Consider the following 22,129-nt stretch of genomic DNA (forward strand, 5'->3'; position numbering starts at 1 on the left):
CATAAAATTATACTACCCAACCCTGTCACCTTATATATTAGGCAAATTTATAAACCACGATGATGTTAAAATGATTTTTTGCACGTATAATCACCAAAGTCAAAGTTTCTGACTTTTAAGATTTTAACTCAACAAAATATTAATTTAAGCCAATCTTAAATATAAATTTTAAATTTAAATATTAATTATTGTCTACCTAACAAATAGGGTGCCTCAAAATAATATTTAAATTCAAACTCCAATAAATTCCAACAAAACTTTACTACTTCCCATAATTCGTAAACTTACAATCCTTGCATAAAAAATAACTAAATTACAACTACACCAACAAACTCTAATAAAAATCTAAGAATAAACCAAACTTCTCTATCCACACGTGGCACTCTTTTCATAAAGTAGCCAACCTCAGTAAGAATACCTTCCGGGAAAAACAAAGAAAATAAAGGACAGTGAGCGAAATGCTCATATACGGATATAAAATATTGAATAACTGAACAAAAATTAAAATTATGAGTCCAAGAATACAACTGAATATCTAAATGTAGAACAAAAATAATAGTTAAATGAGACAATATAAAAAAGGATATTCAACTCAATTCACAAAACAAAATAAACGCTTCCCACCCAAAATTTATCAAACTCTTACAAATATTTTTGGCACTTGCACATAATAATCACAAATAATATAATCTAAAGCATAACTGATAAACTGTAATCATAATCTGACACATAATCATACAATTACAAATGATACTCAAGATAACTTACTAACTAATCTTACAAATATTCTTACAATAATACACAAAATAACTCATATACGAAGATGGAAGATAATTTTACACTTACAGGAAGTCCTACATTTTCGGATTTTCAGAAATATGTAGTCATCAAAACTTACAGGGGTTTGCACAATACAAAAAAATGTTACCAAATATATTACAAGGGTTTACACGAAAATAAACGCATGTTACCCAAAAGGCCAAATCATAAACACACTAGTCATGATTATACGTGTCCCACAACTTCGGAGACATGCCCATACAATTTAAGTACACCGCATAAGAGATGTCAAACACGAGATTATTTACTCGCGATAGATATCTTACAAACTCCCAAATCATACATATATTATAAACAACTCAAAACACATACTCAAAGGTCACACACCCAAATACCTTACATCTCCCAAATCATATACAAATAAATCAAAATAATCTGAAAACATATTAATCCAATAACACAAACCAAAAATCGTACATTAATTGCTAATTACTAATAAGGTCAAATTTGATCAGTTCCCAAAGAATGCCAATTTACTCTATAAAGATGAATTCTAATAAAAAAGTATGAAACACAAATCGTAGACAATTCCAAGACCTTTTCAGAATGGTAAGACTCGTCAAATACGAAGAAAAAACGAATTCAGAATTTAAAGAATTACGGACTGCAGAATAAAATCAGCCCCTTATTAGATTAGTATTTTGATGTTTAAGACATCAACATCACATAATTTAGCAGCAATATATGAACACAAAATTTAGATATCGAAAAGAGTTTTTCAGAATGGTATTTTTCATGATATTTGAACAAATTTTCAATTTACTATGAATTTACTAAGTTAGAACGGACAAGCAGAGATTAACCCACCATATTACACAAAATGCAGATTTTGACATACTTATAAGCCGAATTTCAAAAAATTTAAAGAACGAAAAACAAAGATAATCAAATTATCTTTTCAACGATAATAAAATTGCTAAAATAAGATGAATAACGAAGCAAATACGAAATTTTCAAGAATTCAGATATGCAAAATTAAATTAAAAAAAGTACACATACAAATTTGGAGTAAGGATACAAAGACAAAGAGTGTGATAAAGATATATGTACCTCGAGTTTAGTAACTGTGAATTTTAACCAACAAATTGCGAAACCCCAATCACGAGAACCCTAATTCCTCAAAATCAAAATTTTTTCGTATCCAACTAGATTTGCTAATCTGCTTGAACTCTAAAATTTTAACCTCCCATTAAGATTTGTTGTTAACCTTTTATTCTTGTCTTCTCCCTTCACTTTTCTTTCTTTTTTCATCCTTTCCTCTTCTCTCCCGTCTATTTATCTCTTCTCCCATTTTTTAGAAAAATAACCTCCCATTTTTTTAGAAAAAGAAAGCAAGTCTCTTCTTTTCACAAACCCTAATCTTTTTTTCTTTCTCTTCTTTTATCCTAATTATTTTGTAAAACTACTAGTATTAAAATAATATTTTGATTATAAAAAAAATTCACACAATTAATTTTAATGATAACTCACTAATATTATAAAATAATTTAACTATTTTTTTAAAATTAAATTTAATGATAACTCACCAATATTATAAAAATAATTTAACTAAAAAAATCATAAAAATACGGGGATGTTTACGGTACAAGCCATTAAAAAAAATTATCCTAGCTATTTGTAACAAAGCTATTTGTAATGTTATACACAAAGATTTGAAAAAATCAATGTACAATGCTGTTTACTGACATTCATTTTCAAGCCCCTGGAATATCATGAATATCATGAATCAGAAGCTTTTATTTTTGTTCAAGAGACAAGAGCCTATTGCAAAAGTGATCCAAATAGAGACCTGTCTTGGTTGATGAATTTTAACATCATCGTTTCACCATTTTACCAAATTTTTCTAGTAGCTGCTCGATGGTTCTCCTTGAAGTAACCTTGTCGATCCCAAATGCTCGCATCTCGCCTTCTAGACCTGTAACACGACCATTGTAGCTTACTTACAATTTGATTATGCAGGCACTGAGAATATCTAATACTACTAATTAGCTAGCTATCTTTATCTTGTTACGAAATATGTTGTTATAAAATTTGATAGACTCTTCATACACAGCATTTAATCGAACTTTTCAGTTCAGTTTGTCCTTCTGAAACAATGTGTTCTTTAGTTTATGAAATCCGACAGATAGTTTCCGAAAATGATCACAAAGTACAACACAGCAGCATTACAAAATCTTAAGCCATAAAAAATATCCAAACCTGGTTGTTGCAAATCTTTAAGTGGCAGCTGGGAGGCATTGGAGTCGAAGAATTGAAGTAGGTTCCTCATAAGTTCAGGGGATTCAGCACAAACTAGGATTTCTCTCTATAATACAAGAATTGACATAGTCAGCGAGATCAACGTTCATTACGATATTTATAATTATAATTAATAGCAAGTCCTACCTTGAAGTTCTTCTCGGAATCATAATAGCCAGAAACGATCAAAAATAGGCGAAGTTTCTCCCCCTCTGCATATCAAATCCAACCGTTTGTTACTTAATAAGAAGAAGCTTATCACATCTGCTAAAATTTACACATTGACACATATACAACCAGATTATGATGTAAATGTAATATATTTATTGAATAAAAGCACAAATGAAAGAGGCCAGATAAAACAAGAGAAATCCTGGTGGCTTGCAGTTTGGACCATAAGAACCACTATTTCCTGCCATAGTCTCATGTCATCTGTACTAGCATTTTGTGAACAATGAGAAGTTGAGAACCATTGCAAAGGATACAAGAAAGTATACACACAACTTAGAAAGCACAATATTTGAAACATTTGGTATTTGGAGATGGAGGCTAAATTATTGGAAAATTGATGGTTGATTTATAGGCCATTTACTAGAACACTGGAGAGTAGATGACAGGCTTGTAGCGATTATTAGAGCTCCAGAGAGGCAGAGAATATCATCAGAAGAATATAAATCAAAAGTATATGGAAATGACCTCCAGTCAGTTGTTAAATTACATCAGCTCGGTATAAAACTAAATGGACATCTTTCAAATAAGAGAAGGAATGGACATCTATTATCTAATCAGCAATGTATATCTGAAACTATAAATAGATTTGAACTAGGTAGATACTTACGTTGAAAATGTATAATTTCTTGTACTGAAGTTTCGTCATGTGCCAAAAGTTGGGTGATTGATATTCCAACCGAAGTCAACCCTACATATGATAACATTTCTGCTGCAACACTGTCGGATTTTCCTGTGTGACAAAAAATTGAAGCTAGGTTACCTAAACAGGCTAGAACGCAGCAGCATATAACCAATATATCTTGCAGGGAGATGTATGCTTTGAGATAGTGCGAGGCAAGTAGACAACTGGCTATAAAAACCAGACAAGATTCCTATCAGTAAACTTCAGTAACTATTTGTCGAGTCAGGCATCAAAACTGAATGTGCTCTACTTATGCTAAGTTTCGCAAAAGTGTTTTGTGTACTGCAAGAGCATATGCATGTTCTAATAGCCTAAGCTAAAGCAGGGCAGTTTTATAGCTATAAGCGTTTGGCACTCAGGAACAAGGTACATTATGGAGTAGAAATACTCCATCTTGTTACTCCCATATGGTTTTCTACTATAGATCTCTTTATATACTCAACCATCCAAGTCCAATAACAGCTAACAACACAGTCTTGTACACCACAAGTCGCCCTTCCAGAATAATCTAAAGATACACCGATAATAACAGTTATTAAATGATTCAAGATGGTAACAGTGACTCAATCTAATAGGTCCTGATTCACACAGGAACATAAGAAATTCATAAACAGACTGTTTGAATGGCTTACTTATTGGATCCGGGTTATTTACACTCCCTAGCGATTTATACAAAAAAAGAAACTAATTGAAGAGGATTAGAAGAGATAACTTAGTTCTTTTGTATATTTAATTTCTTCATTATACTCATTATGAGTTGGAATACATTTCCGAACATATATGAATATATTGCATAGTATGATATAATCAGACTTGCAAGATTAAATTATTTTTTTCGCAGATATGCCTAAAATTCATCTAAATCTTCTATGGTTTACGTGTAAGATATAAGAACAGATAATTATCATAGTCTTACCTATCCTTGTCCACTTTTTGAAATCTTTGCGTAAGATGTGTCCTACTTTGAGGTCAGATACATCATACATTTTATACTTCACTGTGGAACAAAGATGATAACTTCAGATGTGAATATTTGGAAAAATTTAGCAAATACAGGGAGAATTTTGAAGCTGAGGAGCATACAGATCTGATGCAGACCAGTGCATCCAAATCGTCCAGCTCCATTAATTAGTAAGGTTGCCATGTACTTATCTTTGTCAGTACAACGAGGGCTTGACAAATTTCGGGTATCCAAGAGAATGCCTGCAAGCTGCATGCTTAGATCTTTAATAAATTACTTAACAAGACATGATAATTAATCTAGGGAGGATATGAGTGGAAAGTGAATATGTGCATTGGTACTATATCTCAATTCCGACAATTCTATGTTATTTAGTCAGTCAAAGGCAAGACAAGGAAATTTGTGAAATGGTAAAGATTAAAAGGAATAAAGTAGAGAAGATATGCATATAAAAGGTTCATATATGTGCACATAGTCTGAAAAGTGGCTTATACAGCTGAGATGCCAGTTTAATCTACTACTTATATACATAACAGGAGTAGAGCTTCAGGCCCCATACTCCTAGTTCTTACTTATAAGAATAAGCATGTACATGTTCTTAACCAAACAGTATATAGAAGTAGTAATACCAGCAGCCTACTGAATCCCCTCCCAGCCAATATCTCAGGTGAGTCCTGTGCTAATTTTTCAGTAATCACTGTACAGCATGAGCAGTCCTGCAACAGAATATTAGCATGTTAATAAGACACCGGAGAAGCACCCTTAATGTGGATATAACCAATTATTTTAAGAAAAAATGGACAAAATTTAACGTGGAAAGGGTCTTGGAATAAGAATAATATAAGGACCTTAAATAGAGCTAATATGGAAGGATGAATACAGGAGAAAATGTAATGGAGTTAACAATGAAGTATCATGCTGAAAGCCATGCATGAAGGCCTTTGACTTTTACAGATAAGAATTTTGTACTAGACGTAGGCAAAAGTGTAGAGATGGTAAATCATGCATTGGTACTTTCCTGTAAATACCCTTCTGTAACTAATCATCTGAAAAGAGGTGCTTATATACATGGCCTCAGCTTCATAGTATTCAAAATATATTAAATTTTAACTATAAACATGAATGTGGGGGATCAAAATTTTTGGAGTAGACAATTTCAAGGAAATCATGCTATCATTCACAGTAAAGTGGATGATCAAATAACTTTTACGATATAATGACACATACATCTGTGCTTATATTTATAATACAGATCAGTAAAGAAGCGCCCAATTTATAGCTCTGCAAGAATAGAAGCGTAGTGCTTAATAGAAAAACGACTAATCTATACTGAGAAATTCATTACAACCTTTCCAGTTGTATCAATAAATATTTTATTGTTCTATAAAACATAACATGGAAAACTAAAATGTCAAACTCACATGGTGATAGTTGTAAGAAATTAAGGTTGACACCATTTTGCGGAAAAGGTTTTGTTTGAAATCTTAGTAAGGCATAGTTAGGATATTAGAAATTCCAGCTAAAATTATATAATGAAAGACTGCAGGCTGCAATTTATTTGAATTGTTATTTATCTACAGCCTTTCACGCTGCTGCAGTGCTAGAATAACATTTAGACCTAGATGTGACCACAAGCAAGAATGCACAATCTCCTCTAGGCTCTAGTTTTTGGTAAATAGAAGACATTACATTCAATATATGCTTCAGAAAAATTAGCAATGGCAGTAATTATTAGCCCTTAGTGCTGGTTTCTTCTATGACCACTAATGTTCAACACGCGAGTGAAAAACATGGAAAACCAGAGTAGTACCAAACTAAAAGTACAATACCTCTCCAACGGTGACATTATCAACCCAGCGGTATGCCGAATCACCCTGTAAAATAAAGCTGAAAATCAATACATAATCACTCAGTAATTAAGATAATGCTTGGAGTAGATTATAGTAAGATGAATGCATCAACTGTTGCCACATATACCTTTGTGCAATTGAAAATTTCTACTAGGGCACCTTTTAATGCCTGTTCAAAGAATTCACAAGAAGCAACTATTACAAGTGAGTCAAGTGGCAAGCAAGCAATACAGAATTAAGATCTCACCTCTTGTTTTTCTGGAAGATTGTCTCCATTCAGGAAAACTAGTTTGAGGCTCCCAAATAGGTCATAATAAGAGAGGTCAATCTGCTTTGTATTTCAACAAAAATAAATGTATTACTAGGACGAAGGTGTTATGGATTTGTAGGCATGATAAGAATTTAATTTGTAAAATTAAAGGGTCCTATTTATGAAATTTTACAAACCTACAGAATGGATTTAGATAAGCCTATTTCACTGCATAAGATGACAAAGTGATGTGGGGCAGAAAACAACAATTCTGCCTTTATTATGTGGTTAAATGGACAAATTTAACAACGGATGTAACATTATCAAAGTTTAGACTGAAAGTTCATTTGTAGTAAGAATTTCAATGTAATCATTAAAAATTCTACACCAGTGACGAAAGCTTTAGAATGTATCCCTTGTGATAAAGAAATAAATTCTTGACAAATTTTCTTCACCGTTTTGATGTGCTGTAGTTATGTTGTATTTTCAGAAGAATGCAACAGTTCTACTTTCTTTTACTATTTGACCACCTGATTAATTTTTTTTTAAAACTGTACCGTTCTTTGACCACATTCGTATCAGGAAAAAGAATTAGAAGACAAAAAAAAATCATGTAGAGTTTTCTGAAGTCAGCATAACATACCTCATCAATAAATATCAACAGTGAATGATCCACATTACAAGTATCAAGTAGCCATTTCAACTCAGCATGAGAGTTCAAGTCTGATCTTTTCATGTTGATAACAGGAACAGTGCAGAATAGGTCGCTCTTAAGTGATGAATGCAAGTAGAAGGAATACATGATAGTTGAAACAACTGATCCAACATCTGCATAAATATTGCAGTGACCTTTAGGGAATTTACTGGGTAACTATTTCACATCTTCTAAACGAATTAAAAGATACATATTAATTCAATTTATTATAATTCTTTTTATCAAGAAATAACATATATAGAGCTGGGACTGGGTTTTATGGTTGTAGTAGAGCTTTCGCTTGTCAATAAAGTTGTAGCCACATAAAAGACCATCGTTTATCATTTCCCAGACTTCTATTTCAGAAAATTTGCTTAGAACATATTTGACATTTAAATTTTTCAACAAATCACGCAGCTTCAGAATGCACATTTAAAAGATAACAATATCACTTCTTTCAGGAGAACTTAAGAGCAAGTTAAATGCATAGCTTTTCTTGTTTCTATAGCTAAAATATAGAACCATATTTACAAACACAGCAGAACACCACTCCAATGCATAACTATACTAATATATATAGATGGATAATTAGTTCTATAAGCATATTATGCACTGGATTGAACATTTTGTAAACTTTATTCTATATTAGCTAGAAATGTTAGCAATCCAAAAAAAAAGCAAGTTAAAAGCAAGCTAATTCTATTTTCGAACTAAGCTAAGAGAGCACAAGATGAGTACGGAGACAGATTATTTCTATGTGAAGGAAATTAATAAACGAAATGAATTCCTTGACTGAAGGAAACTCCAAACTCTACATGATGTGAGCACATTAAGGTTCCTAAACATAGTGTCACAACTTTTTAATTCTACGAATGGAACCTAAAAGATAAACTAAACACACTTAATTTTTCTATACGGTCTGGTCATAATTTTATTCTTGAGAAATAAATATAGAGAAGTAGGTAATTTGCTGGATTTTTTTTTATAAAAGGTAGAAATTGAGGTACAAACACAATCTCAAACCTAAACCAACTGCAAGTGGAGGAAATTGTTTTTACTCAAATAGCTGCATGTTTAAGTGAAGAACTGAAGTAAAATGGAATTAGTGAGTGACAAACAGAGATGCAAGAAACACACATAGAGAGAAACCATACTGAATTTTCATTAAAAAATTGTGAATTTGTATTACCAGATGCATCCTGTCCAAGTACAGCATGCAAGAATTTTCCAGGTACACCAGCATTGACATCATCCTTGCAAGCTTTCAAATAAATATTTAGCAATTGAATGCCTTTGCACGATTCCACAACTTCCACTTGGGGTGAATGTCCAATATAGAAAGATGCTGCAGATGGAGGTAATGGGATTTTAGAGAGTTGTGTGCTTTCAAAATTCATGCTAAATGATCTTTCAGTCCTAGGTGATGCAATGCTCGTTTGAGTGTAAGACTCATCATTAAAGGCCCCTGGACTAGAATTTCCAAACACGTCTTCTTCCTCGAGGTCAATACTTAATTCTGACTGAATTTTTCCAGATGCAGAAGTTGTTTTGGAATCCTTCGACCATCTCAAAGATGAAGACCGTCCATAAGGTTCCAATATAATATCTGATAGTGAATCTTTGAGCGGACCAGAAGCAGCACTTTCAGAAACATCAGTATGATTTTTTTTGGATTTACTTTCACTAATTTCTGATACCGACTGTGAAATGCTCTGTCTACTATTTCTTGCTAGAAAATTGAAGATAGTGCCTCGGTTTGCATTGCTTTTTCTCATCCCGTCGAAAAGTGGGTGATCACGGGCTCGAATATATCGTTCCTGCACAAAAAAAAAGTTTGATTCATACACCGATAACATGGATAGAGTTTGTAGCCCAAAGACATATGTTAATATTGGTTAATCTTTGTAGTCTGTAGACCATTCCATCTACTTTTTCTAATCCACAGACGCACAAAAAGAAAAGAGAATTGCAGATAGTCCCGGAAAATGTACATAGTCTGAAGGTGCCAAATTTGACATAAAAATACTAAACCGCCACAAAACTCATAATTTATATGTTTTGGCTATAACATAACATGGGAACTTACTTATGTGACTCCATGATCACCACACAAGTTACTGGTCATCCAATTTAACAATCCGATTTATTAAAACTAGTTCCGTAGTTACATAGCAATAAACCAAACACGAATATGGGCACGCATGCATGCATGTAAAGAATACAGTCATAACAAGAGAAAACAGAAGAGAAGGGATCAGTAGTACCTGAGGGGGAGGAGGCAATGAAATGGAGGCTGATGATTCCATGCTAGGAGATTAAGGGAAGGCAGAATAGAGAAGGCCAAGAAGATTCGAGATGAAAAATAAGAGTCGGCATTGGCTTACAAAATACAAACACTAAACAAACTTTTTGCTTCTTTAAAATGTCCTTCACCCTTTGTTGCAACTTTTTCTTGTTATTTTTATTGTTCAATCCGCCATTAAACCCTTTGTCTTTACCTCTTTGCCTATTTAGTACCTCCACTTAAAACAGGCGTACGGTACTATTAAAATTTTAAAAAAATTGATGGTTCTTGACAAGTATAGTTCACGATACAATAGTATGAGATTACACTAGCAAAGTCATTTTTGATGCAGCGGCATTAGAACTCGGCCAAACTGACTCATACCCGCCCATCCAAACCCAATTTTACTGTTTATTAACCTTAGGTTTGGTAATCGTTTGTTATTTTAAAAGGAAGATGTAAAAGAAAAGATTTATTTACAAAATTGAATACAAAAATTTGCCTCCCTAAATTTTTATTTGAAATAGTTTTTCACAACAAGAAAAAAGATTGTTTCCAATCAAAATATTCTTACCAGCGAATTATGGTAGGAATTGCTTCCGGTGGTGGGGGCCAGATCTTGTACACACAAGCACCAAAATCCACTAATATTAGTAGGAAGGTCAGTTCCTACCAATATTGTAGCTTTTGGTCGAAAAATGATACCGAAAAGGCCCCACCATCCATGTCATCAGCTCTCAACTTTTTAAATCAATTAAACTTTATTTTAAAATTAATCATTTTAGAGATATTTCCTACCAGATTTGGTAAGAAATTAAAACCTACCTATATTGGTAGGAAATGATGAAATCCTTATATGGATATGACCCCACCCTCCATATCAGCATTTCACGTATAATCCAAAATAAATATTATTTTTTCGACATTGACACATTTTTAATAATTCAAGGTTTTTTCGTACTGATATTGGTAGGAAAAGAGGTCCGCCAGCTCAAAGGTGTTTCCTACCAAATTTGGTGGGGAAAAATGTCCAGATTTAAAAATGGACCCACCACTTTTTACTTTTATATTGTGTGGTGTTAATGTATAGAAGATATGATAAAATAAAATAAAGAAGAAGAAAATAAAGATAAGGAAGAGCAAGAAGAAAAAGAAGAAGTTTTTTCATCAATCTCATCATTTGAAAGCTATTAATCTCATTGTAAGTTCTTTATTCAATTTATCCATTGTTATTTATTGTAGTTATAGTGAACTTTGTTAAAACAAAACGTTCAATTCCTACCAGTTTTGGTAGGCAATGACCAAAAACAAAGAAAAATGTGTATTTTGTACTTTTTGTTGATCGTTTGTCACATTTTTGTTGAAAAAACTCCAAAGACCTAAAGATGTATTCATTTTAGTAGTGAAATTCAAGAAAATAGTTGATTATACTTACATTCTCGTGTTTCTCTTACATTTAGATAACTTATAATAATTACGAAAAAAATGTAAAATATTGAAACATTTCAATAAAATATAATTTCAAAAGTGAAAAGTCATTTTATAGCGAAAGGAAACTAGGAAAAAAATTGGAAAAGAAAAGATTTATAAACAATAAAATCGTTTAGAAAAAGAAGGAGCGAAAATGTTCGAAGTTTGAGTTAGGTTTTATACAAAAAAATTATGGATTGTTTAGGGGTTATACATTTTAATTTTTTTCCAGTATTCCAACCGTACGGATGATTAGACATATTAATTTTTTACATGTATGTAAAATATTGGATTTTTTAAAATTAAGCTTATATATTTTTTATAATAAATCTATAAAACAAAACGTTCAATCCCTACCAGTATTGGTTGGTAATGACTGAAAACAAAGAAAAATGTGTATTTTCGTGTTTTTTGTTGATCTTTTTCACATTTTTGTTGAACAAACTCTAAAGACCTATAGATGTATTATTTTAGTAGTGAAATTCAAAAATTTAGTTGATTATACTTACATTCTCGTGTTTCTCTTACATTTAGATAAATTATAATTATTACGAAAAAAATATAATATCAAAACTTTTTGATAAAATATAATTTCAAAAGTGGAGATTCATTTTATAGTGAAAGGAAACTAGGAAAAGAAAAGATTTATAAATAATAAAATCGTTTAGAAAACGAAGCAACAAAAATGTTCGAAGTTTGATTTAGAAAAAAATAAATTTATTTTGTTTGTTATTTTAACAATCAACCAATTGTTTGAATATTATTTCTAACTAGTATTTAGTCCCATATCCATGTTTCAATTTTTTAAAAAGTATTTATGAATGGTCCAACCATACGGATGCCAAGATCTATATATTTTAGTGATATGAAAAATTTATTAGAAAAAAATAAATGTATTCAGTTTGTTAGTTTAGCAGTCAACTAGTAGTTTGGCCAGTTCTTCTCACTAGTGTTTAGTTAGGGCTGTAAATTGATCCGGACTATCCGGTATCTTGGCTTATATCTGACTCAAAAATATGATACATTTCTCATATTCGTTTTATTAACGATCCTTGTTAGGTCCCAATTTGTTTGTAGAAGGGGGGTTGAATGCAAACAATACCGTTTAAGCGAATAAAATGCGGAATAAAAAAGTGAAACAAAATTCAAGTTAAATAAAACTTTTATTAAACTTGAAAGGTGTTACAACTACGGTATCGGTTACAAGGGATTAATCTCAAATCAATTATTACAAATCTAGAATAAATTCGACATGAACTTTTTCTATTTTTGCAATTAAAAGATCAAATGCTAAATGCGATTTGAGATTAAGTTCTAGGGATTTTAATCCGCTAGATTGATACACAAGAACAAGATAAAGATTTCTAGTTGATTGAATTTAACTTTACAATCTAGAAATTTAATCTTGAAGAAAGCAGATGAAAAATGAAAATGTTTTGCCTTTGTTTTCTGCTTCTTTTTCTCTTGACTTGTGTGTTCTGTATGTTGAATAATTGCATGAATAACTTCTGCTGTGTTTTGTTGTTTAAGTAAACAAAACAATCCAGTTGAATCAACAAGACTTTCGGCAAGACAATCAAATGAACTGGCATGACAATCCATTTGAACTGGTAGGACTTTCGGTGAGACTATCCTTTTGAACTAGCAAGACAATCCCAATAGTTAGCAAGACAATCAGAATGAACTAGCAAGACTTTCGGTATGACTATCAATTATCATACCGATTGTCATAGTAGTTCAAATCAAATTGTCTTACTGAATTATTAATAGATTTTAATCTAATAACAATTCTGAAAATCCTTAATATTAATTCTGAATTAATTAATCAATTAATTCAATTAATCAATAAATTAATCTTTGCAGATATAATTTATTTTCTTAATTAAATTATATGACTTAATTAATTAATAGAGAATTAATATTAATCTTGAGCAGCAACCATTTTTCTGAAAATCTTCTGAAAATTACTGTCAAGTATGAATCAATTCCACCACTTCAATGTTGACACTCGATGTACTGTCTGGTTCATGAGTGACTAACTTCCGTGACGTTTCTTCAAGTCTTGACCTTGATACTCTTGATTTTCTTCAGACTAAATCCTTGTAATTAATTGATACCCTGACGAGATCTCTGTCACTTGATTAAATCCACAATCCTGATTTATATCACTGAGGCTTGATCAATTTCTTGAGCTTCTTCCAGTGAATTAAGTCTTCAAGTCTGTAGATGAATAATGTTTCTTAACCCTTTGACAGATGTTACTATATGAGATCTCTCTGACGATAGATCCACTATTTACTTATTACATTCTTATTTGAGTTGAGTTAAATCCTCGAATATACAAATAGGCTATGCCATATGCCTTTCAATCTCCCCCTATTTGCTTGTTAGACAATAACAACAAATACCTAGAGGATAACTCAACTAACAAATAAGAAAAAGATATAAACAGTAATGCAAAGTAAATAGCAGAAAAGTTCTGGATTATATTTAACATTTTCCAGATTCCAAAAGAAATTTACAAGTGAATACAAGATAGATGTTCCTCTAGCCTGAACATATAACTACATTAGACTATCTTGATTCATAAAGCTCTAATCATATTACATTGAGTTTTGAGCTAATTGACTTCAGTTGTCTTCTCTTCTGACTTCACCTTCTTCTAAATCTTGAAGCAACTCTTTGTCAAAGACACGATCCTTTTCTGAAGTGAAGCTTGTTGGTCTGACTGGTTGAACTCCAACTGACTTCAGCTTATTCTTGATCTGATTGTACCTTTTAATATTCTTTTCACAATAAGCTTGAATCAAATCAGCAGTTGAGTCTTCAACATGGATGAGTATCCAGTAGTTCTTAAATGATGTTCCATCCAGACCAGATGCTTAGCTGAGTAGTCTTTAAGAGATTGTACATCTAGCTGACAGATTTGAAGACAATCAGACTTAAAGAATCTCACCTGATGAGGATTGTTGACCACTTGAGGACTAGCCCTGCTGGCAAACTCTTTAAGCCTTTCTCGAAGAACTTCATTCAATTCTGAGCTTCTTTTTACCTTGTTGAGAAGAACCCAAATCTCTGACAAAGAACGATTCTCAAACAGATGAAGTGACACCTTGAAAGATCCTTCACTCTGACAATATACAAAAATGCTCATCTCATTTAGGGATCTATCAAAAGCAGCTGTGATCCTTGAGACTTCAGTCTTGATAGCATTCATGTACATGTCATTGTTAGGATTTGAAATTTCCAGCTTGTCAAGAAGATGTAGGAACTGTCTATCATTGTTAGTGCTCAACTGAGGCATATCAAGTACTCTCCTAGCTTCATCCCATTTTTCACCAATCTTCAGTCTGACATATCTTCTCCTTTCTTGAGCCTTAATGTCATGAAGACGTTGCTTTTGAAGAGTTTCTGTTCTTTGTATGTCTTTCCTCTTGTCAATGATCTGGGAGACCTTTTTGAGTTCAGCTTCTTTTCTTTTCATCTCTGACTGCTGCTGCTGAAACTCTTTCTCAAAGATAGGATCCACTGTAGCTTCCTCTTCCCAATCTCCAAAATCACTTTCCTCTTCAGCTTCAAATAAACCATCTTTATCTTCCAAGACTGGTTCAGTGGGAATGTCAAAAATGTCAAAGTCATCATGTTCTCCACTGTAATAGACATCATCAGCCTTTCCTTTGTCCCCAGCAGAGGTATCTTTTTCTTTCCCCTTTCCACTACTCCCTTTCTTCTCCCCCTTAGTTGAGGGATCCTCTACTGATTTTCCCTCAGATCCTCCATGACCTCCATCACCTCCCGAGCCTGAGCCTCCACCAGACGGCCCTTCAAAGTAAGTCCTTTGTTCTTCATTGGGACAGTGAGAATTTTTGATCATGTAGTACAGGTGCTTCATCCCTTCATTCAGATGTTCCATACCTGTCTCTATCTTCAGAAATCTAGAGGAATCCAGTGAATGATTCATTTCAACCAAATCTTCAAGAGAAGTCATCCTTGTATGTAGAGAGCAGAAGTTAGAAATGTCATCAGATGATAAAGTTGGAGTTTCCTTAATGGAATTGAGCTTTGGTGTGACAGTGTTCTTGAGATCTGAGATATCATTCCTTAAGAGTGCCAGCTGATTGTTGACAGAGGTGGAAGAAGAAGATCGTTCAACCACTTGTGCTTTGAATGCTTGAGCTTCAGCTTGGCTTTTAGCAAGTTCTTCTTTTAGAGCAACAATTTGAGCTAACAGGTTTACAGTATCAGTGTCTGTGTGTGCTCTCACCTGAATTTCACTCGTGTTTGGTTCACTCACCTCACGTGCTTGTGTTTCTCTCAATATAATTGCTCGTGAGGAGTCTTCCTGTTGCTGTTCTTCTGTACCTGCAGTTAAAATCACCCTAGCCTCTTCAAGAGAGTTCAGTGGTGGTGCAATGGGAATTCGTGAGTCCCGATCCTCAGTCAAACCTATCATTTCATGTGAAATAGATGTCTGAATTGCTTCAGGGATAGATTGACCGAGTTGCCCTCCACTTTCTCCAGATAAATCTGCGAGTGGAGAATCCCTTGAGGGAGCCAGAGGTGTTTGATCTGGGAGGGGAGAAAATGACTCTATTAAGGGTGGCTGAGAGTCAGATTTTCCCTCAGAAGCATGTGACTGCTCTTCTGCCGTAACTATGGCAGGCACTGTAACAGACTCTATGTGCGCTCCTCGCTCTGTGTCCTGAGTATCATCTGTGGGTATGTATGGTTCCATTGTGAGTAATGGAATTGTGCTTGACTCAGTACAAGATGCCATGACCCTATGGCGAATTTCAATAGATTCATCCTGTTGAGAGAATGTCTCTAGTAACTGTTCATTGGCCATTTCAAAGTCCATGTCCTGTTGGGAGGACAAGGATGGGCTTTCAGATGCCTCAGTATAAGTTCTTCTTTTCTTTGGAGGAGGCAGAGCTGAGGGTTCACTCACATTTAATAATGCACTACTTCCTATTAATCTTCTGGATAACATTTTAGACAGAGGGGGAGTGGTTGAGATAGAATGTGACTCTGTGTTTGGCTCTATGACCTGGGATTGAAGCTGTGGTTCTACAACTTCATGGTCAGCCCTATCAACCACTGGGGGTCTTTCAACAGAAGTAGGAATGGAGTGAGAGTGAGGAATTACTACCTGTAATGGAAGAGCATCTGATGTTGGAGGAGCCTGGGTGGCTTGAACCACTGGAGGTTGAGGTTGCTGTTCATGACCGGGAAGATTGAAAATAGGTAAAGGAATATAGGTGGCCATGAAAGCAGATACAAGTACTGGAACTTGCATGAATTTGAAGGTTGTGTCTTGGCGGGTGTAAATCTTTTTGCTTACCGGAGGGGGTTCGGTTACTGCGGAGTTAGCAAAAAGGGCTTTGTGCTCAGGTGTGAGAAGATGATCTGCTATAAGCATGAGAAAACGAGCATATTAACATGATACCCTACGATTTGTAGAATAATCACGTAAAGCAGTAGTGAGACGTCTCAAGAGAATGGGAAAAAGTAGTTTGCCAAAATTGATCCTTTGATTGAAAACAACCGCAAGACCAATATACTGCAGAGTGGAAGTGATGTTGTGAAAGTTGGATTTAGTGCAGTTGGCAAACACTTTAGAAAGTGTATCGAAGAAAATATCCCATTCAGACACCAAATTGGATTTTGAAAGTTTGGTTAAATTGATCACCCCCTGATAGTGAATAGCATGGAAAAAGTTTGTGATATCATTTTCAGAGGGTAAATTACAGAAATTGTCCAATGGAAAATTTAACGCCTGATTGACTACTGTTTCATCAACCACATACTGTGTGTTTGCCACGGTGAATGCAAAAGATTTTGAATCATCGGCCACAGTAGAGGTTGTGCAAATCAGTCTAAGCAGATCGACATTTAAAATCACATTTGATTTAATAGCAGAGCTAACAATCGAATGGTCATTTAAAAATCTAATACAAGGCTTAAATTTTTCCACATCACATTTTTCCGGATTAAAATAACCAACCTGATTATGCGCGACAATTTGGAAATTGAGAGCCATTTAAAATAATAATAAGACACACACTCTCAGAATTTTAAGAATAATATTAAGAAAATTCGAATTAATTAAATTAATTTAATAATTCGAATTAAATTAATTATAATCGAAAAATTTAGACAGAAATGTATCTCGTTAAAATTCTTAACTCACAAACGCAGATTTGAAAAGCCAAAAGACACAAAACAGAAATTAAAATTTAAATCAAAAATACCCAAAATCAACAAACACAATGATTAAAAAAAATTTTGAAAAAATTTTGGCAGCACTCCTGTATGTATATATATGTAAGTATATATCACAGGAGTGATGATTTAGATTGCTGAGTAAAGACTCGAGCAAAGGAGAATCAAAGACAGTTGAAATTATTTTTGATCGAAGAGAGAGAAGAGAGAAAAAAAACTGTTGATTTTTTTTTTTGAAAAACTGAAGAAAATGAACTGATGAACCTAAAAACACACACAAAAACATGTTAAGTAGTATAACTGGTATGACAATCGGATTGTCATACCAATTATCATACCGATTGTCACACCAGCTTAAAGACAGAAAAAAACAAATAAAACAAAACAAATAAAAATAAATAACTGGTATGACAATCTGATAGTCATACCGATTGTCATACCAGTACAAAATAAAACAATATAATTCTGATATTAATTTTATTACTGGCATGACAATCAATAGTCATACCGATTGTCTTGCCAGTTATAAAATTAATCTGATTTTAAAATAACCAATCATTATTACTAAAATGACTTTCAGCAAGACAATTTCAATTGTCTTGCCGATTGTCATTCTAGAATAAGAAAAAATAAGTATTAACAGATTTATATATACATGTGTACTGAAATGATTTTCAGCAAGACAATTTTAATTGTCTTGCCGATTGTCATTCCAGTAGAAAGACTATATATATTATTTACAGAATATATTAACAAATATGGAAAACTGAAGTAAAGTCTTATATTAATAGTAAAAATTCAGAAAATATTTACAAAAACAAAGACAATATTTCAGAATTAATTATTTTTATTTCAAAAATAGATTTCTGTTGAATTTTAGCAAATAAAATTCATAGAAAAATATTTTTAGAGAAAATAAAATATTCTGAGATATTTGAAGTTAACAAGTCGAGTAAATAAAACAGATAAGATAATAAAAATTCCATAGAAATAAGCAAGAAATATGATAGAATGATAAAACAAATTTGCAAATGAATTTTTCATTTATGAAAAATTCATTTGTAAATTCATTCAAGAACAGATCTCAGATATTAACTAAATTAATCACTAAAACTATTCAACATGCCCAATTTACCAACTAATCTGGTAAATGTGGATTCATCAAGTGGTTTAGTGAAAATATCTGCTATTTGTTCTTCTGTTGGAACAAAGAATAGTTCAACAGTACCATTCATGACGTGCTCTCTAATAAAATGATACCTGATGTCAATGTGCTTTGTCCTCGAGTGCTGCACAGGGTTGTTGGTGATGGCTATTGCACTTGTATTGTCACATAAAATAGGAATTTTGTTCAATACAGAGCCATAGTCCCGTAGCTGGTTCCTAATCCACAAGATCTGAGCACAGCAGCTTCCAGCAGCAATATATTCAGCCTCGGCCGTTGAGTTGGAAACTGTTTGCTGTTTCTTGCTGTACCATGAGACTAGCCTGCTTCCTAGGAATTGACAACTTCCTGAGGTGCTTTTCCTATCAACAACACTTCCTGCGTAATCTGAATCTGTATATCCAACAAGGTTAAAACCAGATTCTTTAGGGTACCAAATACCTAGATTTGGTGTTCCCTTAAGATATCTTAAGATTCGTTTAACAGCAACGAGATGAATATCTCTAGGATCCGCTTGGAACCTTGCACATAAGCATGTAGCATACATAATATCTGGTCTACTTGCAGTAAGATAGAGTAACGAGCCAATCATACATCTGTAGCTTATGACATCTACCTTAATGGAGTTTTTACATGGTCCAAGCTTGACAGCTGTAGTTGATGGAGTCCTTGCTGATGCAGAATCCTCTAGATTGTACTTTTTGAGGAGTTCCTTGAGATACTTGGATTGACAAATAAATGTTCCATCTACCCTTTGATTTACTTGTAATCCAAGAAAGAACTTCAGCTCTCCCATCATGCTCATTTCAAACTTGCTGTGCATTAACTTAGCAAATCTCTTACAGAGATTATCATTAGTAGACCCAAATATTATATCATCCACATAGACTTGGACTAATATAGTATCATTCTTATGTTTTTTTAGAAAAGAGAGTTTTGTCTATGACACCTCTAATAAAGCTATTTTCAATAAGAAATTCAGAGAGAGTGTCATACCATTTTCTTGGAGACTGTTTGAGCCCATAGATAGCCTTGAAAAGAAAGAAGACAAAATCCAAATGATCTGGATCTTCAAAACCAGGAGGTTGCTCTACATATACCTCTTCATCCAGCTTTCCATTCAGAAAGGTTCTCTTGACATCCATTTGATAAACTTTAAAGTTTGAGAATGCTGCGAATGCCAGAAATATCCTGATGGCCTCAAGTCTAGCCACTGGAGCATAGGTTTCATCATAATCAATGCCTTCAGCTTGAGAATACCCTTTTACTACCAGTCTTGCCTTGTTTCTTGTAACCACACCATCTTCATCTAGTTTATTCCTGAATACCCACCTAGTACCAACAGCTTTCTTGTGTGTAGGTCTAGGTACTAGTTTCCAGACTTGTTGACTTTCAAACTGATTGAGTTCATCTTGCATAGCAATCACCCAATCTGGATCAGTTAGTGCTTCTTCAATCTTCTTAGGTTCCATCTCAGAAAGAAATCCTGAGAACAGACACTCATTTTGAGTAGCACGTCTAGTTCTGACTTCAACATCTGGATCACCAATAATCAACTCAAAAGGGTGAGCTTTATTCCAGACAGTCTGTCTTGGAAGATTTGATCTTGATGATTCGCCTTGAAATTCATTGTGATGTTGTGTCCTACTAGATGATCCTTCAGCATCTCCCCCTGAGTTGTTGCCATGTTGACTTGAAGATTCTCCATCAGTAGCAGTGATATCTACATTGTTGCCAAAGTTTCCATCACTATTACCTTGAGTATCATCAAGATTAACAGGTTCTTCACCAGCAACAACCTCAGGTTCTTGACCATGTTCTGATTCTGAATCTGACATATCATCAAACTTCAGTTTCTCAGAAGGATCTTCAGTTTGGATACTAGGGAGTTTAGTGTCATCAAATGTAACATTGACACTTTCAGTTACTTTGTGTTGATCAATGATATACACTCTGTATGATCTTCTTCCATATCCAACAAAAATACCCTCATATGCCTTTGCCTCGAATTTACCACGACGCTCATCTCCATCCTTGAGCACGAAGCATCTGGCACCAAATACATGAAAGTATTTGTAGAAGGTTTCTGTTCATTCAAAATCTCATAAGGAGTTTTCATGAAGTCTTTGTTGATTAGAGTTCGATTCTGAGTATAACATGCAGTATTGACAGCTTCAGCCCAAAAGTACATTGGAAGACCGGATTCACTTAACATCGTTCTTGCAGCTTCAATCAATGTACGATTCTTCCTTTCTACCACTCCATTTTGCTGAGGGGTTCTAGGAGCTGAAAATTGTCTGGTAATCCCTTTGTCTGTACAGAATTCATTGAGAAGTGCATTCTTGAATTCTGTCCCATTATCTGACCTTATTGCTCTAACAGGGACGTTAGAATCTAACTCAATCATCTTGATATGATCAATCACAACTTATGGTGTTTCATCCTTAGAGTGAAGAAATAAAACCCACGTATACTTGGAATAGTCATCAACTATCACAAGATAGTAACACTTCTTTGACATCGAAAGGACATTAACTGGTCCAAATAAATCCATGTGCAATAATTGCAGAACACCAGTTATGGAAGATGTGTTAGTGCCTCTGTGACTTGCTTTCTTTGACTTTCCTTTCTGGCAAGCCTCACATAGTCCTTCTGGAGAGAATTCCAGCTGAGGCAGACCTCTTACCAATTCTCTTTTTACAAGAGAATTCATTGTTTTAAAATTGAGATGAGAAAGTCTCTTGTGCCATAGCCAACTCTCATCTGACGATGCCTTTGCATAGAAACAATTGACTTCAGGATTGCTTCCAGAGTTCATGTCAGCTACGAACAGATTTCCTTTCCGGATTCCCATTAAGGAGGGTTTTTCACTTTTCTTGTGCAGAATCTGACACTTCAGCTTGTCGAATAAAACATTGTAGCCGTTGTCACAGAACTGACTAATGCTAAGCAGATTGTGTTCAAGTCCTTGCACAATATATACATTTTCAATGATAACATTTCCAGCTAGCAAACAGCCATATCCCTCCGTTAAACCTTTGCTGTTATCTCCAAAGGTAACCACTGGGCCAGCTTTCTCAACCACATTTGATAGCAGGGCTCTATCTCCGGTCATATGTCTTGACGATCCGCTGTCAAGAATCCACACTACCGGTTGTACCTGTTTAATGCCCTGCAATACAAATGGATTAGACCTTCTTCGGAACCCAAGCTTGGCTGGGTCCGGCATATTTATAAAATTG

At 33.8% G+C, this 22,129-nt stretch overlaps 2 protein-coding genes across 3 annotated transcripts; both read right to left on the bottom strand.

The window, feature by feature from the left end:
* Positions 1–2,413: 2,413 nt before the first annotated feature.
* On the bottom strand, positions 2,414–7,236 carry LOC141684600 (uncharacterized). 2 transcript variants are annotated; one of them, XM_074489651.1, is made up of 10 exons: positions 7,050–7,236; positions 6,930–6,971; positions 6,782–6,826; positions 5,582–5,668; positions 5,075–5,201; positions 4,908–4,988; positions 3,917–4,039; positions 3,226–3,290; positions 3,040–3,145; positions 2,414–2,755 (listed from the first exon to the last, which is right to left on the bottom strand). In XM_074489651.1, exons 5-10 carry the CDS (start codon positions 5,133–5,135, stop codon positions 2,655–2,657), a joined length of 537 nt encoding a protein of 178 aa, XP_074345752.1. In that variant the 5' UTR covers positions 5,136–5,201; positions 5,582–5,668; positions 6,782–6,826; positions 6,930–6,971; positions 7,050–7,236; the 3' UTR covers positions 2,414–2,654. The 2 variants fall into 2 exon arrangements, with proteins under 2 accessions (XP_074345752.1, XP_074345753.1); XM_074489652.1 differs by having other exon boundaries at positions 6,782–6,839.
* On the bottom strand, positions 6,527–10,052 carry LOC141686397 (uncharacterized). Its single transcript, XM_074491435.1, has 7 exons — positions 10,011–10,052; positions 8,936–9,563; positions 7,696–7,880; positions 7,050–7,130; positions 6,930–6,971; positions 6,782–6,826; positions 6,527–6,613 (listed from the first exon to the last, which is right to left on the bottom strand). Exons 1-7 carry the CDS (start codon positions 10,050–10,052, stop codon positions 6,527–6,529), a joined length of 1,110 nt encoding a protein of 369 aa, XP_074347536.1.
* Positions 10,053–22,129: the final 12,077 nt, after the last annotated feature.

This window comes from Apium graveolens, chromosome 9 (assembly GCF_009905375.1).
Source record: "Apium graveolens cultivar Ventura chromosome 9, ASM990537v1, whole genome shotgun sequence".
NCBI classification, from domain to species: Eukaryota; Viridiplantae; Streptophyta; class Magnoliopsida; order Apiales; family Apiaceae; genus Apium; species Apium graveolens.

What these genes read in the sequence shown, in the direction of transcription:
- LOC141684600 (XM_074489651.1), bottom strand. Translation starts at nt 5,135, where the DNA reads ATGGCAACCTTACTAATTAATGGAGCTGGACGATTTGGATGCACTGGT. An exon ending in CAAAAAGTGGACAAGGATAG is followed by an intron (nt 4,040 to 4,907) that starts GTAAGACTATGA and finishes TTTGTCACACAG; the next exon opens with GAAAATCCGACAGTGTTGCA. An exon ending in TAAAGATTTGCAACAACCAG is followed by an intron (nt 2,756 to 3,039) that starts GTTTGGATATTT and finishes GTCGTGTTACAG; the next exon opens with GTCTAGAAGGCGAGATGCGA.
- LOC141686397 (XM_074491435.1), bottom strand. Translation starts at nt 10,052, where the DNA reads ATGGAATCATCAGCCTCCATTTCATTGCCTCCTCCCCCTCAG. An exon ending in ACTTGGACAGGATGCATCTG is followed by an intron (nt 7,881 to 8,935) that starts GTAATACAAATT and finishes ATATTTATGCAG; the next exon opens with ATGTTGGATCAGTTGTTTCA. An exon ending in ATCTTCCAGAAAAACAAGAG is followed by an intron (nt 6,972 to 7,049) that starts GTGAGATCTTAA and finishes TTCTTTGAACAG; the next exon opens with GCATTAAAAGGTGCCCTAGT.